The sequence below is a fragment of the Ochotona curzoniae genome, unplaced genomic scaffold, assembly GCF_017591425.1.
Source record: "Ochotona curzoniae isolate NIBS_2020 unplaced genomic scaffold, NIBS_Ocur_1.0 scaffold_3208, whole genome shotgun sequence".
Lineage (NCBI taxonomy): Eukaryota > Metazoa > Chordata > Mammalia > Lagomorpha > Ochotonidae > Ochotona > Ochotona curzoniae.
In genome coordinates, this window is record NW_024467106.1 from 57,814,819 (window position 1) to 57,827,208 (window position 12,390).

The 12,390-nt window shown below is 50.5% G+C and overlaps 1 protein-coding gene across 3 annotated transcripts in view; it reads right to left on the minus strand.

Annotated features, from left to right (window-relative positions):
• Positions 1-360: 360 nt before the first annotated feature.
• The window catches only part of SYK (spleen associated tyrosine kinase), an 88,673-nt gene continuing 76,643 nt past the window's right edge, over positions 361-12,390 (minus strand). For all 3 annotated transcript variants that reach the window (XM_041004298.1, XM_041004295.1, XM_041004297.1), the window contains 5 exons: positions 10,541-10,750; positions 7,943-8,132; positions 5,024-5,164; positions 4,165-4,277; positions 361-1,898 (listed from right to left, as the gene is read on the minus strand). In XM_041004298.1, coding sequence (XP_040860232.1) covers positions 1,826-1,898; positions 4,165-4,277; positions 5,024-5,164; positions 7,943-8,132; positions 10,541-10,750 — 727 coding nt within the window. In that variant the 3' untranslated portion in view covers positions 361-1,825. The remainder of the gene's footprint in view (positions 1,899-4,164; positions 4,278-5,023; positions 5,165-7,942; positions 8,133-10,540; positions 10,751-12,390) is intronic.

Below are 12,390 nucleotides of genomic sequence, written 5' to 3' on the forward strand. Positions count from 1 at the left end.
TCACAGCGCGGATTCTGCCCCTGCTGCCTGACTCTATGGGACCTTCTTGGTGACCCAAGGGCAAAGAATTATTTTTCCCAAGGGACACGATTTTCAGCATTATATAAGACTTGCCTACCACAGGACGTGGACACTCAGGAACATGCTCCCTGAAGGAGGGGGCACAGGAGATGGCCTGAGGGGCAGGGGGGACACAGCACCCCTTTGTCCAGCCTTGCAAACAGAGCCGGGGCCCTGCCTCACTCTCGGCCTGACTATATTCTAGAGGGGCAGGTGCTATGAAACAGCAGCGGAATAAGCGCTGAGGAACTCGCCATAATTACATTCATACAAGGAGCTTTAGGAAGTTCACGGAAAACGGAATTTAAAAATACGTTTATTTTTGGTGCGCAAACATTGGAATTCATGCCTTGGCCTTGTTCATCATACTCATCTTCCAAGGACAGTCTGAAGCCCCCTCATAGTTCTCTGAGTGAGTGACCGTTAGGAAAGACACCCTCTGGAGAACAAAGGCAGACCCCCCCCCCCCCAAGAGCTCAGCATCATTCACTTCTTTTCAAACCCAGCAGCTCCAGGCCCTTGCTCTTATGCGCCTACAGTGACCGAGGGCTGGCCCACAGGGATCTCATCCCCAGGGGCCCCAAGTGTGTTCAGCGCACTTAGCATTCAGGGGTCCTCCCTGGGTGCAAATGATCAAACTGCCAGGCAGCGTGTCCATACCAAAAGGTACGGAAGGCTTCTAGAAACTTCTAGAAGCTTCTTAATTCCTGCCAGTGGCTCATATCTTCTCTGGGCTAAGCTGGGGAAGGATGGTCACTTGTCTCTCTGCTTCAAGTCCCTCTGTTAGGAGTAAGGCGCCCCATGCCGGCTGTCCGAGGAAGTTCTCCCGTTTTCAAAGGTCTCAGGTGCACCTCAACTTGGGCATGTTCGTAGCATCACAGCTGGCACACAGCTGGCAACGCTTCCACACGTTCATGGCCTTCAGCAACATCCTACTCATGCAGAATCAAACACTGAGTCGAGGATCTGCAAAGTCTAGGAGGACAGAAAGGGACTTTGTGGGGTCTTGGCGTTCCAACTCACAGCCACACTCGAGGCCTCTCCATGGCAAGGGCCAAGGTCTTTGGCTTGATTATGAGTCACTGCTTCTGAAGGGATTCCTCATTGGATGGCATCGGCCTTTGCATCGTCTGCCTGTTGCCGGGGTTTCAATGTGTCCCAGAAGTCCACAGGTTGGAGACTCAACCCCGAATTCCTAGGTGGACTGTTTGTGGATGCTGCCGCCGTGAGGAAGTGGTTTGGGTGAGATGAGGTCCCGAGGCGGGGGCCCCCACGAGGGCACTGGCGCCATCCTCGTGGTCCTGTTGGGTTTTAAAGCCTCGGGAGCTGTTCCCTCCCTGGGGAAGCTGCTGGAGGCCCAGCCTGCCGGCCCGTCAGAGCATGTCCCAGAGGCACCGGCTCCACCTCCTGCCTTTGTGCTCCTCTGTCTCACGTGCCGCCTGTGTCCCCGTCCGCTTTGAAAATGCCGGGCTGTTGTCAGAACTCTGCATTCCCTGGCCCAGCAGGCAGAGAATGCAACTAGGCTCTGGAGAACTGCAGAGACAAAAGCAATTCCGAAGCAAATCCTGCAAGAACACATCAGGAAAAGCACACAGCCAAGAATCCAGCGTGTCCAATGGATCCTGTCGCTTTCCTTCTTCCAGGACCCAGCCAGCTCTCCTGACCGGCAGAAGGCGGATAAACACTGAAAATCAGGGCAACTGTTGAATTCAGGTTCCTGGGGTTGAGTCTCCCAGCGGGGCAGCCCGGCCAGGCAGAGGAGCCCTTAGTTCACCACGTCGTAGTAGTAATTACGCAGCCGCAGTTCCACTGCTACAAACCCGGGCCTTTTCTCCACGCTGAAAAGGGAAGAGACGCAGCAGTGTCAAGGCCAATGGAGGAAAAAGCGTTCAGTGGCAGCTGACCAGGCCAGTGCCCCCTGGTGGCGTTCTCCAGGGATTGCACTCACAGCATGGTCATTGAACCCGCAGCCTCAGCCCACCCCCCTGACCTGCCGAATCCTGCAGCTTAACAACATCTCCAGGTTGTTGATGTTCACCTGCAAGTTGGGGGTACTGTGCACTAGACCTCAATATCTGACCTCGGGGTTCAGATGCTATCTCCTTGTGAGTCTAGAAAAAAAACAGAGTATGCCTGAATACAATCAGAAGGTTAACGTGCTGCAGATATATTGAATGCACAGCTTATAATGTTGTTAGAAGAAGAAAGTATGTGAGGAGGCATCGTGGCTCAACAGGCTAATCCTCCACTTGCAGGCGCCAGAATCCCATATGGGCACCAGTTCTAGTCCCGGCTGCTCCACTTTGCATCCATCTCCCTGCTGGTGGCCTGGGAAGACAGCAGAAGATGGCCCAGATTCTTGGACCACTACACTTGCAGAGCAGACCCAGACAAAATTCCTGGCTCCTGACCTTTACACGGGATTCTCTTTGGCCACCACAGCCACTTGGGGAGTGAACCAGAGGATGGGAGATCTCTTTCTCTGTCCTTCCTTCTCTCTGCAAATCTGCCTTTCAAATAAACAAATCTTTAAAAATCTATATGAACACGGACATAACAACAGCTCTCTTACTCATGGACCCAAGGGTGGCTGTGGATTTTCTCAAATTGGACTGTTGACAGGCGTTTGCGTTAAACCTCAAGAGCTGAAGACTCAGATCTTGTCACGTATCTTAGCACAGGCAGCCCTTATTGACAAGCCAGAGACTCGCATTAGCAAGCTTTGGTTAAGACCAACACTTACAGGTGTCCCTTCTGCCAATGCACAGACCAACTGGAACAGATCCAGTCACTCCCGGGGATAGCAGGGACTGGCTCGGGACTCTCCTAGAGGTGAAGATGTGTGAGTCCTTTACGCAATGGTGTGCTGCTTACACGGAATCTTCACAACCCTCCCCTGTGCTTTATTCAATGACATTTACTGATTGGAAAGGGAAACCTTGCATCCGCTGGCCACTCCTCAAATGACATAGAAAGGCCGGGACTTGGCCAGGCTGAAGGCAGGAGCCCAGAACTCTACCTGGGTCTTTGACCCCGATGGCCGGGGACCTAACTACCTGAGCTGTCTCTCCGGGGTGTGCATCAACAGCGAGCTGGGATTGGGAGTGGAGCCAGGACTTGAGCCCGGAAAGGATGCCAACATCCCAAGAAGCGTTTTTAATGGCTGTGCCAAACACCTGCCCACTCCCATTTATGTTCAGTCATCTCTGGATGAGCTACAATACCTAATTAGTGTTCTTTGCTCACAAATGATTATCATACTGTGTTGCTTGGGGACTGAAAGCAGAAGAACCAAGTTTATACACGTTCAGTACACAGAAGGCATGCTGAATCTTTTTGATCTGCAGTTGGTTGATTTCTTGGTTACAGAGGCCATGCATATGAAGGGCTGACTCAATCCTTTATAACCCTGAGACCCTAACCTCCCTCAGAAGCTGCTTTTCTTACTTTGCAATCCTCTGGCCACGTTGCAGGTGGATAAGTTTGTCTGATAAGTGCCACAGATTTTGCGGTTAGACTCAGGGTCAATGGCCACCTCCCTAACTCTCAGGTATGTCACATTTTTCCTTCCTGGCTGAGCTGCCCTGAATTCCTGAGTGGCATGTCATAGGTTCGTGGAAAGCACGAACAGAGTCTGAGTCCATTGGGAATGTTGTGTGCTGAGAGTTCTGGAGACTGCATTTCTAAGGAAATACATCCTTAGCCAGTCCATCAGAACTGGCTAAAATCATGGTCATGCCACACTGTGACCAGCAGTCAGGGAAGTAGGCATATAGGACGTGCACCTGCTAGGGGTAGTTGTGCAACCCTCTTGGCCAGGGATGGCTGGCAGCACTAGTTGTTAACCAACATTGCTCCCACCCCTACCCTCACGTACATCATATTGAAGGTCAGAACTGGGGCAACTGGCAAACCTGCTCTCTAGACTCGAAAGAATACAAGTGCTTGGTCCAGGAAGCAAGCCGAGACCGCCCCATCCCCTGTGGTTGATGCAGACAGAAGCTCATTCCTGACTTGTGGAAGAGCAGGAGTCGTCCTGGCCCTCAGGCAGGCCACCTGTCCCCAGCCGGTGTGTGGTGAGGGGCAGCCAGGGCCAGTACTCACTCGTATGTCCAGCACAAGTTCATCAGTTCGTACATCTCCCTTGGGCACCCGGGAGGGCATCCCATCCGCTCGCCTTTTTCCAACATGGCAGTCACTTCACTCCCTTTCATCCCCTGAAACATGCAAAACACACACACACGTGAGCTGTCCGAGGCCGTGTCAGCAAAACAGTACAGCACCTCCCACGTTCCACCTGACACAGGCACACGGGCTGCCCACCGCCTACTCCATCAGGGCCAGAACCAGGAACGCATGCCGGGGTCACATAGCGGGGCTGGGCTACCCAGGGGCAGGGCTGTGCATGAGGAAGAAACAGGGGTCTTCTTCATCAGAGGGTGGAAAGCTCATGGAGCAGCCTCCCGGGATGCATGTTGAACAAGGGGGCACGTTGCCAGAACCATGTCATCAGGCTACGTGGCTGCTCTGTGAGCACCTCGTGGCTCACCCACACACACTACGATGGCTGCAATGTTCATTCAATGACGTGTGCTTACAAAACCACCTTGGGCATGTGGCCTCTGCACCGAATGCTGTTACACAGGAAAAAACGCTCGGTAATGAAACAGCTGCAATATAGAGACTACCAGGAGTCATCGCTTCTAGTTCAGCTCGGATGACTTGGCTTATGTCTCATGCACAAGTGCATGTGTGGGGAACTAACCGCACACTCTCCTGGCAGCACCCCGCGCTTCTTTCTCAGTTCTGAATAATGTGAGGTCACATTCACTGGCAGAGCCAAACACACAGGAAGACTCACACGTCATGATTCCCTCTGATTTCCAGGTTCTTGGAGAATTGGTCTGGGCTGATGGGACAGCCACACAACTAAGTCAAGGGGAGGGCAGTGAGAGGGGCTCACCCGATATGGCTTCTGCCCATAGGAAAACGCTTCCCACATCAGCACACCGAAGCTCCAAACGTCACTCTTGCTGGAGAATTTGTAGTAGTTGATGCACTCGGGGGCGTACCATTTCACGGGCCACTTGCCGTGCGTCTGTGCCTGGAAGCGGAGCACAGGAAGATGTGCTGTCAGCAAGCACACGGCTGCGCCTGTGGACACGGCAGCTGGATTATGGGGGCAGCACAAGTGCCTACTGAGGGAGCCATGACAACATGCAGGCACCAGTGATGTGTGCATTGAGCCGGGCACCAGATGAATCCAATGGATCCCGGCTATCAGAACCTGGTCACCCACGCAGGTGTAGGGGCCCAAGGACTTGAGCCAACATCTGCTACTTTCCCAGGCCGTAAGCAGGGAGTTGGATCAGCAGTGGTGCAGCTGGGATGCAAACTGACACCCATATAGGATTCTGGCAGAGGCTTAGCTTATTATGCCATTGCACAGACCCTAAAAAAACACTCTCAAAAATGACTATCAAATCTTAGACTCTTTTTTAGTAGGTGTTTAATGTAACAGTCAAGATGCTTGTTAAGCCCATGGGTTTGATCCCTGGCTCTAGATCTTGACTCCAGCTTCCTGCTAATGTGTACCTTGGGTGGCAGCAGGCGATGGCTCCACTGTATGGGTCCCTGACGCTCATGTGGCAGCTCAGATTGAGTTCCAGGCTCCTGGCTCCAGCCTAGCCTAGTCCTGGGCAAGTGGGCATTTGGGGAGTGAACCACCAGAAGGGCATACTCACTCTCCCTCGTTCTGTTTCTCTGCATCTCAGATAATTACAGAAAAACAACTGAAATCTTTAAGCACGCGCAGCTTCACGAGGTACACAAGGCAGAAGGGGTCGGGCCTGAGAATCACTTCCTGGGTGCTGCTTCCAGAAGCACGGGCTGTTCCCAAAGGATATTGAACTACCGTGGCTTTGCCTACGCTGTTAGGCCAATGATGATTATTGTAGCAAGACTAGGGTGCTTGCATCATTTCAAGACGCCTAATTGCCCAACTTAAAAAGCCACTGGTAATTAAGAGACCAAGGCTGCGTGACTGAGGCATTAGCCCAGGGTCTGGGGTTTAAGGAGAGCACTGCAGAGTGGTGCCATTTTGCAGTGCCACCTGGGGAAGCCTACGGGGAGGGGATTTCACTCCACCATAGCGGGTCCTAAGGGGCACCTGGTGGAATGGCTCAGGAGACTCGAAGGTTCCCTGAAACTTCTGTTTCTAAAATTATTTCATGCAAACCATCTTGTTTATCCTCTTTACTACCGTGGTGAAGTGCTTGTTCTTGGGTGTCCTGGTGCTCCCCAATCTAGGCTATGGCTTCCTGTGGTCTCAATACAATCTCATGAAGCTGTCTAGTGGATTTCAGCTTCTTTCTGAGAGTTCCTGTCAATCGCTTGTCCTCCACGCGCTTCCTTAGCCCGCTGAGCACTACCAACTCTCACCCCTTGCCAGACGACGACCACTGCAGGGAGGCACTTGGGCAGGAACCCACAGTTCCTCCTCCCCATCGCCACATCTGCCCATCACTGCCCCTGGCCCCTGACATGCATCCTGCCACTCACCGACGGTCCCTAAGAGAATCCTGTGTTTCTGAGGGCTTGGTTATTCCCAGAAACGTGCCACGGGCACCCTTTCCCCCACTTCCTAGATTCCCATCCCATCCTGGCTCCCAGTCTGCTACAGGTCTCAGGTATAACTGTGGTTGAGTTTATACAAAGATGAGATTTCTTGTTTTCCCGCCTTGTGCTAGTTATTAAGTTCATTCCAGGGCTCAAAGACGGGCAAAATCCCATGAGCAGCTGGAGATGGTCACGTACACTTATATTTTAGGATGTGCCTAGGCTGGGATTGATGTGATGTTTCCCAAGAAATCTATCTTTAATTCTCTATAGCTTCTGCCTCCACTGACAGGCAGCACACTGCTTATGAACCTCATCCACAGCACCTTGACGTTTGTGTTCCATTCAACACTTCAATTTCTTTGCATATCAATTAAGCCAGTAGAGCAATTTCCACATGAAGCCCCATTCTTGTCACTGGGAGTAGATGACAAATTTATTCTCAGCTTCGTTTTCCAACTTGTACGTGTAAAGGAAGCTGTTCACTAAGCAGGTGCTTTGCCATGGGTCCAGACCTACATGCTACGGAACAGTGTCCCATAAGCTGTTATTAGACATCTCAGGGGAAAAGCAGTCCGTGGATGAATTAAGTCTCAGCAACTCCGCATGCCAGAAGCCTCTGCTGAGAGCATGACAGGAGCCTGCACAGCTCCTCCACTAATCTAACACACGCTTGAGAGAGTGGCTTAGCGACAGGATCATTCTTCTTGTTTTCAACATGAATCATCCGCTAATATCATGATTCCTTACTATTCTGTGGGACATAACCCAGAAGACACTATGCGGAGTAAATCTCAAAGTGTGACATACTAGAATGTTTCTATTTCTCAAAGAAACGTTTCTTTGTTTGAAAGGCAGAGTTAGAGAGAGAGAGAGGGAGAGAGAAAGAGACCTTCTATTCTGGCTCATTCCCAAATACCCACAACAGCCAGAACTGGAGCAGACTGAACACAGAAGCCAAGATCTTCCAGATCTGCTCCATGGGTGGCTGTTCTCCACTGTTCCCCCAGCTGGATCAGAAGTGGAGCTGCCAGCACGTGAACTTGTGCTCACGAGGGACGCCGCATTGCAGGCAGCGCTTCAACTCACATAGCACTGGCTCCAAGTGTCTGTATTTTCAATAGGTTAAAGCTTAATAAAACGATTTCAAGTAGTATTTTCTTTTTAGAGAAATTGCTTCTTAAAACCTTGCCACGGCAAAATAACAACCTTTGCCTTTGTGTTCTCGTGACGTGACACGGAGCAGTCATCGGGTCATTCCTACCTTGTAGTAGTTTTCATCGGCCCTGAGCGCCTTGGAAAGCCCAAAGTCGCTGATCTTGGCGTAATGTTGGGTGACCAGCAGCACGTTTCTTGCAGCCAGATCTCTGTGCACAAAATTGCACTCCTCCAAGTACTTCATCCCCATGGAGACCTGATGAACCAACTCTATGATGTTCTTGTCCTTGACGTGCCTGCAAGTCAACAACGGTGCCATGAGCAGCCATTTCAGAACAAAGGAACCACACTCCTCCCGGGGCGACAGATGAATCTGCTGAGTGCTGAGTGGTGACCTGTGACCTTGCCAGCGCACAGCACTGCAGGACTGGACACGGGTCTCCTGCTCACAGGACCTGGTCTGCATATTCCCACACAGCTGTTCATCCCTGGCTCATGGACTACCTTGCTCCAGGTGAAATCCTTGCTCCAGGCTCGGGTGGGGACAAAGCCACCCTGTGTCTCTGTTTCCTGTCTGTGCGGGAGAAGCAGCAGCGCTCCTTTCCACAAGGAGTGAGATGAAACAGAGGCCCGATGCCTAGAGCAGAATGGGCTCTGATGGCCACAGCCAAGTGCCTATGATGTAATTTAGAGCAACTTCACGCAGGACCAGGGGTCAGCCAAGATGACCAGGGGTCAGCCAAGACGAACAGGGGGAGGAACACTGGGCCCAAGACCCCACCCTGAAATCCTTCAAAAATGTGAACATTTTCAGCACTGATACGATGTTCTAAGAGAAAATTTGATAGCACGAGACTCTGTTTGAACCACAAAATTATGAAAGGTGCTGTAGCAGTGATTCTGTGTATAAACTGCACATGAAACATGGATTTCATGTTTAGACTTTTATTCCATTCTTTTTTTTTTTTTTTTTTTTTTAAAGATTTATTTTTATTATTTTTTCATTGGAAAGGCGGATATACAGAGAGGAGAGACAGAGAGGAAGATCTTCCGTCCGATGATTCACTCCCCAAGTGAGCGCAACGGGCCGATACTATGCCGATCCGAAGCCAGGAGCCTCTTCCGGGTCTCCCACGCGGGTGCAGGGTCCCAAAGCTTTGGGCCGTCCTCGACTGCTTTCCCAGGCCACAGGCAGGGAGCTGGAAGGGAAGCGGGGCTGCCGGGATTAGAACCGGCGCCCATATGGGATCCCGGGCGTGCTAGGCGAGGACTTAGCCACTTGCGCCACCGCGCCGGGCCCTGTATTTCATTCTTAAGACACTTCACTAGATGGGTAGATATACACAAATATCCCCCAATTCAAAACCACATCTGGCACTAAGTACTTTGAATAGGAGACACTTAGCCTGAATGAAACCTAACATTATCCCTTAGAAAACATTCACTTTAAACAAGCTGTATCCTAGGGCCACCACTGTGGTACAGCATGGTCCAGTCCAATCACAGCTGATGCAGCCTTCTGACAGGTGAATCGACATGTGGAAGATCTTTCTACCTCTGTCTGTTTCTCTCTGCCTTTCAAATAAATAAACAGATACATTTTTGCGGAGGGGTGTGTTCTTCCTCGTGAAGAGGCATTTTTGTTTTTCCTCGAGGTTTGTTCCTGAATCAGTATAGGCAACTTCAAAAAGATCACTGAAAAGGTCAAGTGAAAGATGCTTATGTGGATGAGACAAGAAATTCACAAGTAAGTTTTCCATAACACACGTTTCCAACTTTAACAATGTTTATTTTGTTGAAAGGCAGGAAGGCAGGATGCATGCGGGTGTGTCCATGTGTGCGCACACACACACACGTACAGAAAGAGACAGCGGCAGAGAGAGGAGCTCCTGCTCACGGGTTCACTCCCCATACTGCCGCAGTGGCCTGCGCTCGGCTGCAGTAAAGCAGGAGCCTGGAGCTCCGACAGAATCTCCTGCATCGTTGGCCGCGGCCCAAGTGCTTGGGTCATCTTTAGCTGCTTTCCCAAGTGCTTCAGCAGCGAGCAGCCAGGACTTGAGTTGGCACACCAATGAGAGGAGGTGCTGGCACTGCCCGCCGTGTCTTAACAACCTCTGCGCCACAATGCCAGCCCACTCTACCCCATCAATGGTTTCAAATATTATTTGTGTGTGTGTTTGGGGGCACGGGCAGCAACATAGTGAGTTCAGTCACATGGCTTATTCATCCCCAAATCCAAACGGTGATCAGGGCTATGCCGGGCTAATGGCAGGAGCTAAGTCAACGTAGGTCTGTCACGTGGTAGCAGGAATCCAATCACTGATTTAGACCTCATCTGCTGCCCTCCAGGATATACAGTGACAGCAAGTTGGAGTCAGAATGAGAGGCATCAAACTCCCAAAACATTCCAATGTGGGCACTGGTACTTTACCAGAAAGGCCACCTGCCTGCTTCTGCACAAACTTTTTGAAGACCACTTAGATGCAATGAGTAAAAGGGAAGAAAGCATATAAAATTGCCGCCTTTGTGTTTTTCTCTGAGCACCAAGAACCAAAGGAGTTGGATCCAGACTCTCATCTCCCTCACTCCTTCTTCCACAGTCCCTGAGCGAGGACCACTCTAGGAACGCCCCCCCCACGGAATTCGTGTTGGAAAGCAGGTGGGAAAGTAGGCCCCGCCCCTCCCGGCACCTGCGGATGGATACCTGTTCTGCTGCAGATACTTATTGAGCGGGCCAAGTTCCGCCATCTCCATCACCAGCATCCAGGACTCAGCCTCGCAGATCCCGATCATACGCACGATGTAGGGGTTGTCCAGCTGCTGCATGACGTTGGCTTCCGCCAACAGCTCGTCTTTCAGGGCGGGGTCGTTGGCCTCATTCTTCAGGATTTTCACAGCCACTGTCTTCACCACTCTGTCAGGGAAATCGTAACGCATTAATCTTCACAGACTGCCTTGCCTCCATGTCTAGCCTGAGCATCCCTGACCCAAAAGGCTTGGGACCACAGGAGACTCCTCATTTCAGAATGCCTGTACACACACAGTGAGTTAGTACGGGTATGAATGGGACCTGAGTCTAAACAGAAAATCCATTTATGCTTCACAACCACCTTACACAAATGCCCTACCCTGAATTTTACATGTATAAAGGAAATTCCAAAAGTTAGCAAATGGTGACAATAAAAGGTAAGCTTTTTTTTTTGATGCAAAAAATTTGAAATCCATGCATACAACGGGTCTTTAAAAAGATGATGAAAAAAATTTAACACGAAGCAACTATGCCTGGATTTCAAAAATGTTGTGCCAAAACACGCTTATCTTTAAATTCTACTCTTCAGTGAAGTTTCTGGAATATTCTTTCATTTTAATTCATTTTTTAAAGATGTATTTATTTGAAAAGCAGAGAGAGGAAGAGAGATCTTCTGTCAGGTGGCTCACTGCCCAGGTGGCAGCAGCAGGGAAGCCCTCTGCCTGGGCTTCCCTCCCTGCATGTGGAGGCCTAAGGTCTTGGGCCATTGTTCACTGAGTGCCCAGGCCCTGAGCAGGAAGCTGCATTGGAAGTGAAGTTGCTGGGACTCCAACCGGCACATGGGATGCTGGTGCTGCACACGAAGGTTTATAACAAAACTGCATCTTCATGGAAAGTCCAAAGTGGAGACTAGAGCTATCCAACATAACAGGTGAACTAAGAACCACGTGTGCCTGACACACAATTTACTGTTGTTGCTAAATGAACACGCCTGTGCCTCCCACACAGCTGGATTCAGAACGTCTCCAGCACCCAGGAGCCTCCCTGGCTATCTGCGAGACCAGGAAAGTCACATTTGAAGACCTCTCCAGTTGCCTTATTCCTGTTTCAATTCTCTTGTCTCAGTGGTCTCTCATCCAATTTGTTACACGGTGTGAGATGGTGTGAGAAGCAGACGGGGCTGACACAGTGGTTCAACTGGCTAATCTTCTACCTGCACGCACCCATATTCCACACCAGGTCATGTCCTGGCTGTTTCTCTTCCCATCTAGCTCCCTGCTTGTGGCCTGGAAAGCAGCAGAGGACGTCACAAAGCCTTGGAATCCTGCACCCGTGTGGGAGATGCAGAAAAGGGTCCTGGCTTTTCTGGCTTTGCACTGGCTCAGCTCCGGCCATTGTGGCCATTTGAGGAATGAATCAGCAAATGGAAGACTTCTGTCTCTCCTTCCCTCTGTAAATCTGTCTTTCTAAAAAAAATAAAATAAAAGTAATCACCTCCACGCATCTTCCGGAAATGTGGCAGGGGGAGATTTCCCGACTCATTCAAGAAGACCAGCAACCCTCATGCCAATGCCAGATTGCGAAAAGAACTGACTGGCATTCTTCATGAACTTAGATACAAACATTGCAGGAGATATCACTATAAAGTCAAGACTTATGAAATGGATACAATGCATTGTGAACAGGAAGGGTTTACTCCTAGCATGCAAGTTGGGTGCAGCATTTGAAACTTAATCCCGGGCATTCGCCGTAGTGTTTGCTGCAAAGGAGAACAAACGTATGGTCATGTCGGTAGAGAAGATGCC